At 45.6% G+C, this 11,231-nt stretch overlaps 3 protein-coding genes across 4 annotated transcripts; all 3 read left to right on the top strand.

Annotated features, from left to right (window-relative positions):
- The first annotated feature begins 1,697 nt into the window (after positions 1–1,697).
- arr3a (arrestin 3a, retinal (X-arrestin)) lies at positions 1,698–5,939 on the top strand. Its single transcript, XM_029173546.3, has 17 exons — positions 1,698–1,789; positions 2,501–2,532; positions 3,146–3,176; positions 3,261–3,321; positions 3,404–3,448; positions 3,573–3,763; positions 3,841–3,900; positions 4,017–4,093; positions 4,185–4,320; positions 4,417–4,501; positions 4,582–4,654; positions 4,751–4,888; positions 4,979–5,062; positions 5,153–5,176; positions 5,268–5,317; positions 5,422–5,444; positions 5,636–5,939. Exons 2-16 carry the CDS (start codon positions 2,525–2,527, stop codon positions 5,424–5,426), a joined length of 1,068 nt encoding a protein of 355 aa, XP_029029379.1. The 5' UTR covers positions 1,698–1,789; positions 2,501–2,524; the 3' UTR covers positions 5,427–5,444; positions 5,636–5,939.
- A 344-nt stretch (positions 5,940–6,283) lies between these two features.
- On the top strand, positions 6,284–8,692 carry znrd2 (zinc ribbon domain containing 2). Of its 2 annotated transcripts, none has more exons than XM_029174414.3 (4): positions 6,284–6,436; positions 6,877–7,028; positions 7,136–7,220; positions 7,411–8,692. In XM_029174414.3, exons 1-4 carry the CDS (start codon positions 6,421–6,423, stop codon positions 7,836–7,838), a joined length of 681 nt encoding a protein of 226 aa, XP_029030247.1. In that variant the 5' UTR covers positions 6,284–6,420; the 3' UTR covers positions 7,839–8,692. The 2 variants fall into 2 exon arrangements, with proteins under 2 accessions (XP_029030247.1, XP_029030248.1); XM_029174415.3 differs by lacking the exon at positions 6,284–6,436 and adding an exon at positions 6,511–6,713.
- A 238-nt stretch (positions 8,693–8,930) lies between these two features.
- On the top strand, positions 8,931–10,341 carry LOC114869875 (leucine repeat adapter protein 25-like). The gene is made up of 2 exons (XM_029174416.3): positions 8,931–9,305; positions 9,583–10,341. The coding sequence occupies exons 1-2, from the start codon at positions 9,066–9,068 to the stop codon at positions 9,820–9,822; spliced, it is 480 nt and encodes a 159-aa protein (XP_029030249.1). The 5' UTR covers positions 8,931–9,065; the 3' UTR covers positions 9,823–10,341.
- The last annotated feature ends 890 nt before the right edge of the window (positions 10,342–11,231 follow it).

Below are 11,231 nucleotides of genomic sequence, written 5' to 3'. Positions count from 1 at the left end.
GGTGCTTGAAGCTGGAATGAACTGTGGTCATTGAAACTTTGGTGACTCACAGCCTGATGTATGAGCATTTTAGCTTTACAGTGCAGAACCATGATGTTAATGTAGAATAGGCTTAAAGAAATCTGTTCAGAGCTCGAACCGTGGCTTTTATGTGCTTTTTAAACGTGAGGTAAAACCTCTCCAGGGAAGACTGGATGTGGGGATAAATCTCCTGTTTGTTTACTGGGAAGCGCTTGTCAGAGAGAATCTTACTGTCACATTGTGTTTAAGTTGAAGATTAGGCGGCTGAGCGCCAACGTGCCGCGTTGTTTCCCGGAGGAACAGCACAGAAGACGGCGCTGTGATTAGTTTGGAGACAATGTGACCTGGTCTAATAAAAACTGAACCTACTGCGTTTATTCTGAGTGGCTCCGCTCGCAAATAGACGCGGTTAAGCAGCCGTGCGACGGTAACAAAGTTTATACAAGCGTGGATGTTTGTCTCCTTCATTAAATGACCTCGCAGCTTAAAGGCCATGTTTTCCATTGCACCGGTCAGATTAAAACGCCCCGAGCAATGATGAAGCCGATAAAGCTTTCGCATAACACTTACACTCTCATAACCTCGGCGGTATATTTTAATTTGAGCCAGTTTGCACCTGGGCTGAGTTAAAGCGTAACTCTTGCCTTGTGGGTCATCACGGAGGCCTAAAGGTCACTGCTGACCAGATAAGTCCCCGCTCGTTCACTTAAAGCCAGATCCCACGTCTCCACAGGCGTTGGTACCTTTGTTTTTACTACAACAAGTCCCAGCCATTCACTGGACCCGCTGGATCCTGGTACTGTTTTCATTGGACTGGAAAGATATTCCACAGATCTGAACCGTCAGCAGAAATTCGTCAGACAGGCTGAAGGATTTGCCGGTTTTGAAAGGTCAAAAGGAATCTTTCAGGTGAATCTACCTAATCTCTGACTTACCCGACGTTTCTGTCTATGCCCCCATCATCTGGGCCATAACGGGAGTGGGAAGCTTTAATCTGCCGAGGTCAGGTAGAATACTCAGAACGTCCACGCTTCTCCGCTAACACCCAAAAATATTACACAATATGTAATTCACACACATATTACATAACTAAAGGCAATGCTACATAAATTATTTATTTCAACAACACAAAAAGAAATTTGAGGGTTGTGATATTTTCACCTGCAATTTCTCATAAACTTTTTTGATAGAAAGCTGAAATGTGGTGGTTAATAGCGAATTTTAACAACCTTTTAGTTTTTAACATATTTTCTTTCTAATAAAAGATAAGTATTATTAGTCTTTAATTTCAGGTAGACATTAATAGAATAAATATTTATGGATTATTACCATATATTCAGTTAATATAGATGATGTCAAAAGCCGTATTTCATTGTAAACACAAGGAATCAAAGGTTGACTTTTTCACCCTTACGACCTCAACGATGCTCGTGTCCCTTCTGAATCAAAGACACTTGACTTCCTTGGTTTGTGCATGTGCAGGAGCGGATTATCCGCCTGCTGTACCATCATCGCAGGCATGTGGAGACTTTGTGATTGTATGTCTGTCCATGCGATTAAGCTGGCTGGTATTTTTAAACCTGTTGTAGTCCAAAAAAGCTCTTCACTGATTGATTAACTGGATTATAAGGAGGCAGAAGACAGAAATAGTGGCGCAGCTAAGCCTGAATGCTACACGCGGGGAAGGAGCACGTATAAAAGGCCAGGAGCTACTGCTGGAGGCTGCGCTTCCTCCAGGCATCTGACTGAGGCCCAGACCTACTGAAGGGTAAGTCCTGCTTGTGTGTGGATGGATGAAAGGCTGGACAGGAGACTGACTGGCTGAGGTGGTGATGAAGTCTTTTGTATTTTGTAGAAATGTGATTCTATTGTCAGTTTCTTTAACAGAAGCATCATAAAAACACTAATGGCTGTAAATGTTTGTCTAATTCATAAATTCACCGTTCTGACAGATTTACCTGCACGGATTACACACAGTACACACAAAGAAATATTAGAGTTTATCTTATTTACCTTTGGAGTTTAATGAGTTATTTGAACTCACTAATTAAACTAAATAGTGTAGTAATGTGAAATAAAGCCTGAAACTAAATGATGATGCTCCATTTGCTTTGTAAACCTTTAATTAAGGACCAATAAACAAACACTTGAAGCTCTGCTGACCTTTCTACTATAATCCTCATTACAGAAGGTTCTCCTTAGCACTATCTATTTAACTTTCCGTTAATGGCCCGATGCTTTTGTGCTGCTAATTCAGTGCTGTTACGAACACGCTGTGACATAAGCGCGTGTGCTACGTAAATCTGTAGTGGTTTGATGCTGGACGGACACGGCAAGTCGAGGGTGTAATCTGATTGTACAGGATTAACCTGTGCCCCCACAGCAAAACATTCCCCCGGCTGCCAAAGGGCTCACAGATGGTGAATGATCAGAGTCTCACACTCAACATCTGATATAATTTGTCCTTTTCTTCCAACAGAAAACTCCCAGGCATCTTCCAGAAATGGCAAAGTGAGTGTTGTTTCTCTTTTTGCCACTTCATTTCTGGTGGAAACTCAAAACCACAAAATGAAAAATCAGAGCTCGAGAATTAAAAATAAAAAGTCCTTTGCTGTTATGGTGCAGTGTTTTGACACTGGAGTGAGCCAAATATGAAGAAAATTGAACATGTTGAATGAAATAATACAGAAATAGTTGAACACTTGTAATGTGGCTTTGTGTGGAGTGAAATATTCTCCTCCAGCTTGTTATTTTATCGTTTTGAAAAAATAAAGCACAACCTTTATTATACATTTGGAGGATGAATATATCTGTGTACGTAATCTTAATCGGCTGATGCGTCAGTTCAAACACAAGTAAGGAGCCTTTTGGGATCAGCTATTTCTGAGTGCAGCGTGCCTTTTGTGGCTGCCTCACCTGGGCCAGCCTTTCAATCTCGGTAAGATGAGGTAAAGCTGCTCCAAGCTATTCCTAACAGGATGAAGGGAATCACGGATTACTGGCCCTTCTGCTGCGGCCAAACAAATCTACTTTGCCTTCAGCCTGAAACTCCTCATTTATGATCTGCTGGATCCAGACAGTTCAGCATTTCATTAAACATTTCTCTCATGCTTTTTGTTTGCAGGGTTTACAAGAAAACAAGTGGAAACGGAGGAGTACGTCTACATTTGCTCCTCATGTTATAATTTATTCAGTTTAAATAAAAATGTTAACGTCCCTTCCCGCTTGGTTTCTCACAGCTGACCCTCTACCTCGGCAAGAGAGACTATGTGGACCACATTGACAAAGTGGACATAATCGGTAGGTTCTATTGCATCTGCTGCTGCGTAACCATGGTAACCTGCACATCCCAGCATCGTGCTTCATACTGTCACCTTTACAGATGGGGTCGTGAAGCTGGACACCACCGACTTTGGAGACAGGAAAGGTAACGTATCAGCTTCACGCCTGCGGCGGGTCCAGCGCTCGGGGCCGCAGCCGCAGCCGCAGCCGCAGCCGCAGCCACAGCCGCAGCCGCAGCGTCGTGACTGCGCCGCTTCGTGTGCTTTCAGTGTTCGTGCAGCTGGTGTGCGCCTTCCGTTACGGCAGCGACGACCTGGACGTAATAGGCCTGTGCTTCAGGAAGGACATCTGGATCACCCACGTGCAGCTCTACCCCGAGGGCACCAAGCCCCCTCTGAGCGCCATGCATGAAACCCTGCTGAAGAAGGCGGGGGACAACGCATACCCCTTCAGCTTCGAGGTGCGCTGCAAGGCTTCAGACCTCGGGATCGGCCCTCGTGAACACATTCTCTGACATACGGTCCGCTTTGTGTCTAGATTCCCAACAACCTGCCGTGCTCGGTGTCTCTGCAGCCTGGGCCTGATGACAAGGGGAAGGTAAATCTCCTGTTAATCTGCTGTCGCCTTCACAATAAAACACCGTGCCCTGTCGTCCTGAGGTGTAGATGTGCATGTTGGTTGGTGCCACTCATTGTTATGGGGATTTTTTTCAGGCTTGTGGTGTCGACTTTGAGGTCAAGACCTACCTCGCTTTGGAAAAGTGCAACCCAGATGAGAAGATTGAAAAGAAGTGAGTTCGCTGTGATTCCTAATCTGAGTCTGATTCATTAATGCGCTTAACTAATGTTTCCTCTTCATCTTTTCTTTTTTGTTCCCGACAGGGACACCGCTCGCCTTGTCATTCGTAAAATCCAGTACGCCCCCTCTGAGGTGGGCGAGGGGCCCAAGGCCGAGATCTGCAAAAGCTTCATGATGTCCGACAAGCCCGTTCATCTCGAAGCCTCCATGAGCAAAGACGTACGGCTGCAAACCTATAGGAATATTCAGCGTCTCCTATTGTGTTGTCATTTTCCGTTCCATGTTTAAACATTTGCCTCCTGGTTTTGACCACAGCTCTTCTTCCACGGGGAGACGATCCCAATAAAAGTCAAAATCAACAACGAGAGTAACAAAACTGTCAAAAAAATCAAAATCACTGGTGGGTGATTCTTTTAATCCTGTTCGTAACATATGTGCAAATACGTCAGTGTCTGACTCTTAATTCCTCTCTTCTCACAGTGGACCAAACCACAGACATTGTCCTCTACTCAGCAGACAAATACACCAAGACCGTTCTGAGCAAAGAATTTGGGTACATAGACAGAAAACCGACTCCTTGCGTATCGATTGCTCCTGAATCAGAGAAACAAACAGTCAGTTGAACTCCTTTGTGTTTTGTGGTCCTCAGAGAGACGGTGGAAGCCGGGAGCACTTACGAGAACACTCTGAGCATCATCCCCCTGCTGGCTGATAACAAAGAGAAGAGAGGCCTGGCGCTGGACGGAAGACTGAAGGATGAGGACACCAACTTGGCCTCCACCACCATGTAAACACACAGAGTCACTTACTGTATGTTAGTCATGATGTCTTTTTATACTAAATCAGTACCAACGAGTGTGTTTCACATTCTCTCCAGGCTTAAAAAGAGTATTGAAAAGGAGGTGCTGGGAATCCTGGTTTCCTACAAGATTAAGATCAACCTCATGGTTGCAGGTGGAGGGTAAGTGTCTGCTTGTATTGAATCATTTTAAGGATGGAGCTGAATGAGATGAACTCCAACAGCCTTCGTGTCCTTCTCTTCCTCATGTAGCCTGCTGGGCGGCCTCACAGCGAGGTAAGCACCATCCGTTAGGCATTATGTCACAGCCCAGCAGCCAATCAGCAGCGAGTAAAGGTTCTGATTGGCTCGTTTGTCTTCTCCGCAGTGACGTGACGGTGGAACTGCCATTGCTGCTCATGCACCCCAAGCCTGAAGGTAGAGTCCTTACAACACACACAAAAACGTGTCCATGACAGAAAAATGTCCCATCTTATTCATGACATTGTTGTCTTCATGTCACTCCTTTTCAAACTGAGCAGAGTAAAGACTGTGCAACGTGAAGGTGAGTTGCACAAACAGCAGAATGCACAATCAACAAACACATTATTTTTAGATTAGACAAGATTATTAATGAAGAAAGATAATAAATGAAGTTCAGCGTTCATCCACGTGACTGTAACAGTATCAATGCAGAACTGCTGTCAGATTAGAACTGCGTTCTTTATCTGACGCTGTTTACTTCTCTTTAAGCAGGATGTTGCCCTGGTGGTTGAGAAGAAACCCACAACACAGGAAGACAGTGGGAGGAAGCGACACAAAGCGACAAGGATGTGACTTGTGTAATAAAATCAAATAACCATCAAATAAAAAGTGGCACACCAGGAGAATGTGTACCGAGGGCGCCTCTCTCACCTCACAAACTGTGTTGCTCTTCTTCTGTTGTGTAATTAGTTGTTAGCTGTAGAGTGAGTATTGTTATTACAAGCTGGTATCCAACCAAAGACCTGCTTCTAAACACACACTTCAGGAATAAAACTCTCCTTAGAGTACGAATGGGGGGAAATCAAGTTGAAGTCTCTTATTTTGAATGACATGTTGTTCTTACTGTGAAATGTCCAAGTTTGTGTTTTTGACCCAAAATACAATAAACTCGTTTAAAAAACTGTTGTTTAGCAGGATTTTATTTGTCTTTAATCTTTTAGTGTCATTATTAAAAAACTATGATGGTTTACAGGACAAAGTACCTCACACACTTTTCATTACAGACAACCATAATATCAAAATCCTCCACCAGGCCGATTTTAGCTGTTACATTTCCCACCTGTTATCACCTATTAGCAATATTGCTTCCGTTGCTTCGAGTGACTTCGAGCAAAACCCTGAAACCCCTGTTTCCTGACAATCTTTACGTAGAAGTGTCCGTATCGTGGTGAGTAGTTCACCAGCAGGGGGCAACAGAAACTCTAATGAAACCCTTCCTTTTTCAGCAAAGAAGACGCGCTGACGTCATCACGCACAACGTGTCTCACTGAAGCAACATGGCTTTGAATGGAGGTTTGTGAACTTCTGACTTTGACAATTTAACGTTCGACGTACTTTTTTTATGTACATGTTTAAGTGCGTTTAAATGAAGCGTTTCTCGCACGTGTACTTTTCGTTGAACCACGACTCGTTGCTATCACAAATACCGGCAGATTAGCCTGGTGGATTAGCCAGCTAGCTAGCTTGTCATCGGTAATTGAAGATCAGTGCAGCTGTGCTCATCGTTTTTAACGCTGTTTTTGACGAAATAAGTTAGTGCACTAACTTTGTAATAAACTTGTAAAATCTGGTGAGTAAAATTTTCACTCTAGCAGCAGAAATACAGAAAACAGTTGATGGCGGTTCATAGGTAGTAAAGTCAGTAGCAAAACGAAAGAAAACGTTGATTGTGTTTTGCTGTTGGTCCTGTTTGTTACACCTGAGCTAAATCCGCTGTTTGTTACCGACCCCAGATGAAGAGGACTTTGAGTGGGAGCCTCCGACAGAAGCGGAGATGAAGGTGATCCAGGCTCGCAGGGAACGACAGGACAAAATCAGCAAGCTGATGGGAGACTACCTGCTCAAAGGATACAAGATGCTGGGAGAGTGCTGCGACCTGTGTGGGGTGCGTGTATGATGGGGTCTGTGAGAGCTGAGGTGTCTTGGTGTGGTAGAAATGATGCCGTGAAATCTGTGTGCCTGTTGGGCTAAGTTTGTGTTATGTGTTTCCAGAATATTCTTCTTCAGGATAGACAGCAGAAGAACTACTGTGTTTCTTGTCAGGAGCTGGACTCTGATATTGACAAGGACAACCCTGGTACACAACTCTGCACACGACACCTAAATGACACAAAGGCATTTCTGTCTTGTGTTCTTCTCTACAATTCATATTCTGTGTTCCTTGTTTGGAAGTTGAGTCATTGCGACTGGATGTCTTTGACAGTTGAACCGTAGCTTCTTCTTGTTTACTCTTGTACTGTATGTGCTCTTTTTTGGTTTTGTCTCAGCTTTAAATGCACAGGCAGCGTTGTCCCAGGTGAGAGAGCGGCAGCTTGCAGCCCAGTCCCCTGCACCGACCCACGCCCAACTAAATGACACCTCCAGCAACGGTCAGGCACAGTCAGTTCCTCAGCCAAGGCCTGAGCACTGTGAGGGGGCTGCTGCAGGAGGCAGAGCCCTCCAACCTCCACCTGCCCCTTCTCCTTCAGTCCCTCCATCCACCACAGTCCTGCCACCGCCCCGTCCTCCAGCTTCTCCACCGAGCTCCACCCTCCGACCCGTGTTGCAAGAAGCTGAGGAAGCTGTTCTAACCAAACTTCGCTGGGCCACCACTCAGCTACAGAGTTCCACATCCCTGGAGGCAAGTGCCCAGCTTTGTAACCTCATTACCAGCTGTGCCACCTCGCTGCGCAGCCTCAAAGAGCTCAGCCAGTAACCACCATGGACAGTCTGAAACCTTGGAGCAATGGGAACGTTGTTTCTGCTTTCCTTCATCTTGGAATATTGACAATTGGAGTCCTTACATAGAGCTGAATTCAGTTATGTCCAGAAATTCCGCTTGAAATGGCATCATCAGAAGTACAGTGCAGGTTACTCTTCAGCCACCATGGCTGTATGGCTGACTGAACTCCATGTTATCTGGCTTCTCTTCTTCTTTGTAACTTATGTTATTATAAAAACCGACTACTACTAAACTCAGACTACATTATAACTGTTGGTGGTAAATTTGAACTGGCCATTAAAAGTAAGGTTTAGGGTATATTTTTTAGATAAATAATAATGAATAAAGATTAACACATAGTTACTTGGTGTTACTTCATCAGTATTGGCCCCTATGCACACATGGGAATTAATTTTCTGTAGTAACAGTGTAGGTTTGCTAATTCAAATTTAAGCTGTATTCCCTTTGTCGTGCACAATGTTACAATTCTGAAACAACAGCTGAAACATTGAAGAACAACAAAGACATCAGTTCAAGTGTGCGGCCTGTTGGTATGTTAAACACACAAGTCTTCTAATCTGACCCGTGTGAATTTGGTGCCCGGACACGTTTTTGGTGTCTTTGGTGATGCAAGGGTTGTCACTGTGTGTCTGCATTTCTGAAGTTTTTATTGTAAATAGATTTGATGCATGAAAGTGATGATGGTCAGGTGGGACTCCGTTATTGTTCATCATTAAAAACGTCATAAATAGCCAGAATCTCATATTTCAGAGACAAGCTGGGTTGTTTTTGAAGGGACACTTGAGTTTTCTAATGATGTTCCTGAATAAAGCTTTACCGCTTCAACAGTTCCGGTTTGTTTCTTGGAAAGTGATGACCATTGGAGGTGCCCACACATGATCTGGGTTACGCTGTCTACGATTTAAGATCGATTGTCTGGTTTGACTGTTAATTATTGGCGTCTCATAGTGACGCAGTGGTGCAGCCTGAATTAATGTGTCTGTACTATAAAATAACAAAAGCCAGGCCATGACAAATCCACATCAACGCTGTAAATCGGGGCGTGGCGGTCCGGAACACCGGCCAGTGCCGCACAAAGCCAGGAAGGAATGCCTTTAAAGCACCGGTGGTGGTTTTCATGCAGTGGCACAGTGAGGAGGAGATGCCGACACCGGACCACGGACGCGCCTCCCGTGACACTCGCGCAGGGACCGCGGCGTGATGAGCTTGGTGCCGAGCGGCGCTGCGGACAGTCCGGGGCTCGGCGTCCTCTCAGCGGAGGGGCTGCCTCCGCTGCCCAGAAGCCTGAGCCGCGTCCTGAGCTCCGGCGGGGAACCACGGAGAGACACGGGCGACGGAGCGCGCAGCCGGAGCGACGCGGACGCGACGCACGCTCCGAGCCAACTGGGAGGACTGGGCGCTGGACTGGGCGCTGCACTGGCGCTGCTGCGGAAGGAGATGGTGAGGTGGTGTGTGGCTGTCATCAGGTGTCTTCACGCATGGAGTCTGTGGAATAACGTTACTGAAATGTCGGTGTTGACAAAGCAGGAATCTTAATGACCTTAATTTGCATCTGAGCTAGAATGAAGCCCTGCGTGGACATGCCTCCGTTTCTTTGGACAGTTTATGGATTTTTAAAGTCAAACAAACAACTTGGTTGTTACTCTCATCATTTCTACCTAAGGTCCAGTTTCTGGTGTCCTTGTTGCAGGATGACGTGCTGACATTCCTTTTTCAGGTGGACCTGCGTCAGCTCGACGTGACTCTGCTGGGCCAGATGTGGTCTCTCCACGAGGACATCCAGGAGTACAAAAACTCCTCCCTTCTGTCTGATGCTGCATACTCTGAGGAAGAGGAGGAAGAGGAAGATGAGAAAGGAGTCATTGCACATGGACCTCTGTCATCATCCTTATCTCTGCCTCCACCCAGTAGTAACTGCAGCGACCAGTGGATCAAAGACTCCTTTAATGCTCCCTGATAACAAAACAGAAGCTCACTGTGATACATGGAAACATCTTGACTGTGTTCGTTCAACATCTCTTGTTTTATGCCATGTCTTATCCAGTTAATTTATTCAGCTAAAGCATTTTACTGCAGCAGCTTCTAAACTTACCAGACTTCAAATCTTCAAAGCCGAAATAAGAATAAATAAGAAAATCCAAAGCAGACAGAGACTTAGGTTCAGACATGTTTACACCATCTACCTGTTAATACCTGCTGCTTAAGCAAGAAGCGTGGCATCGAAACATATTAACGTTTATGAGTTACAGGTCTGAAGCAACAGTGACGCGTCGCCAGATAATGTGCATGTGCAATATGTTCCCTTGTGAGTTATTGCAAAATCATGGAACATGGCTCACTGTGCACGTTTGTGTCGACTATTGGAAAACAGTGCTGGGAGATTTCACAGTGTTAAGATGGAAATGTCCTGTGTCCAGTGCTTTGTTCTTGTAACTCAGCGCTGTCAATAAACGGCCTCTGCATGAGTCATGCTGAACGCTCCAGTGTGAGGAACACATTTGTTGGGGAGGGAGCAGTGATGCTTCAGTATAGAATGCATAGAATGCTCACGCTGTTCTCTATTTAAAATCAACATGTGTTGTGGTTATAGTTAGAATGAATCTGTCTGCCTGTCTGTGACAGAATGCTTTTTTTTATCTTTGGCTCCGTGACACTGGAGGTCAGAGTAGCGGAGGTCACCAGGGGGAAATGAGAAGGACAATGACGTGTTAGTGGGTGGAGATTGGTCTAAAATGCAAGGAAATGTCTGAAGGTTTAAAAGAAGACGAGTTAAAGATCCAGGTCACCAAAGTTTGACACAGGAACCGACACCGTTGTCACTGTCGTGTTAACCATTCACGGCTCCGTGTTAAAAGAGGAGCACAGAGCCTCACGGTGCAGCCCGCTTTGGTGCGTTGATCGTTAAAGCAGAGGGCATCGCAGGCCGTGAGGTGTGTGTGTGTGAGTGAACACTGCCCAACACTGGGCTCGGTGTAATATTAGAACGGCTCTGAGTCATGAGGGAGTTGGTCCCCACACTCCTCCACACGGCTGCTCCTGTCCATCCATCCACCCGGCTCCGTCACCTAAAAATACACCCCTGCTGTCACGGAGGAAAATCCCTGCGTCTCAACAGACACGCACACACACACACACACACACACACACACACACACACGCACACACACACACACTGGACCGGGCCTGCACCTCTCTCTGTGGAAACTGTTCCCCTGCTATTAAACGAGTGCAACACACTTTGCAGGAAAGCACTGGATGATGCAGCCGCAACACAGGAAGTGAGTTGAGTTGAAATCACGAGCTCAGAACAGCGGCTTCGTGTTTGTTGAGACACGGAGTTGCGGCTCTTTGCTGGAGGTCACAGTT

This window comes from Betta splendens, chromosome 14 (genome assembly GCF_900634795.4).
Source record: "Betta splendens chromosome 14, fBetSpl5.4, whole genome shotgun sequence".
Classification (NCBI taxonomy): domain Eukaryota; kingdom Metazoa; phylum Chordata; class Actinopteri; order Anabantiformes; family Osphronemidae; genus Betta; species Betta splendens.
This window is presented reverse-complemented; position numbering and strand designations above follow the sequence as displayed.

Coding starts and splice junctions, on each gene's coding strand:
- znrd2 (XM_029174414.3), top strand. Junction 7,029..7,135: donor AGTGCTGCGACCTGTGTGGG/GTGCGTGTATGA, acceptor ATGTGTTTCCAG/AATATTCTTCTTCAGGATAG. Junction 7,221..7,410: donor TATTGACAAGGACAACCCTG/GTACACAACTCT, acceptor GTTTTGTCTCAG/CTTTAAATGCACAGGCAGCG.
- arr3a (XM_029173546.3), top strand. Junction 3,322..3,403: donor TGACAAAGTGGACATAATCG/GTAGGTTCTATT, acceptor TCACCTTTACAG/ATGGGGTCGTGAAGCTGGAC. Junction 5,063..5,152: donor CTCATGGTTGCAGGTGGAGG/GTAAGTGTCTGC, acceptor TTCCTCATGTAG/CCTGCTGGGCGGCCTCACAG.
- LOC114869875 (XM_029174416.3), top strand. CDS start 9,066: ATGAGCTTGGTGCCGAGCGGCGCTGCGGACAGTCCGGGGCTCGGCGTC. Junction 9,306..9,582: donor CGCTGCTGCGGAAGGAGATG/GTGAGGTGGTGT, acceptor TTCCTTTTTCAG/GTGGACCTGCGTCAGCTCGA.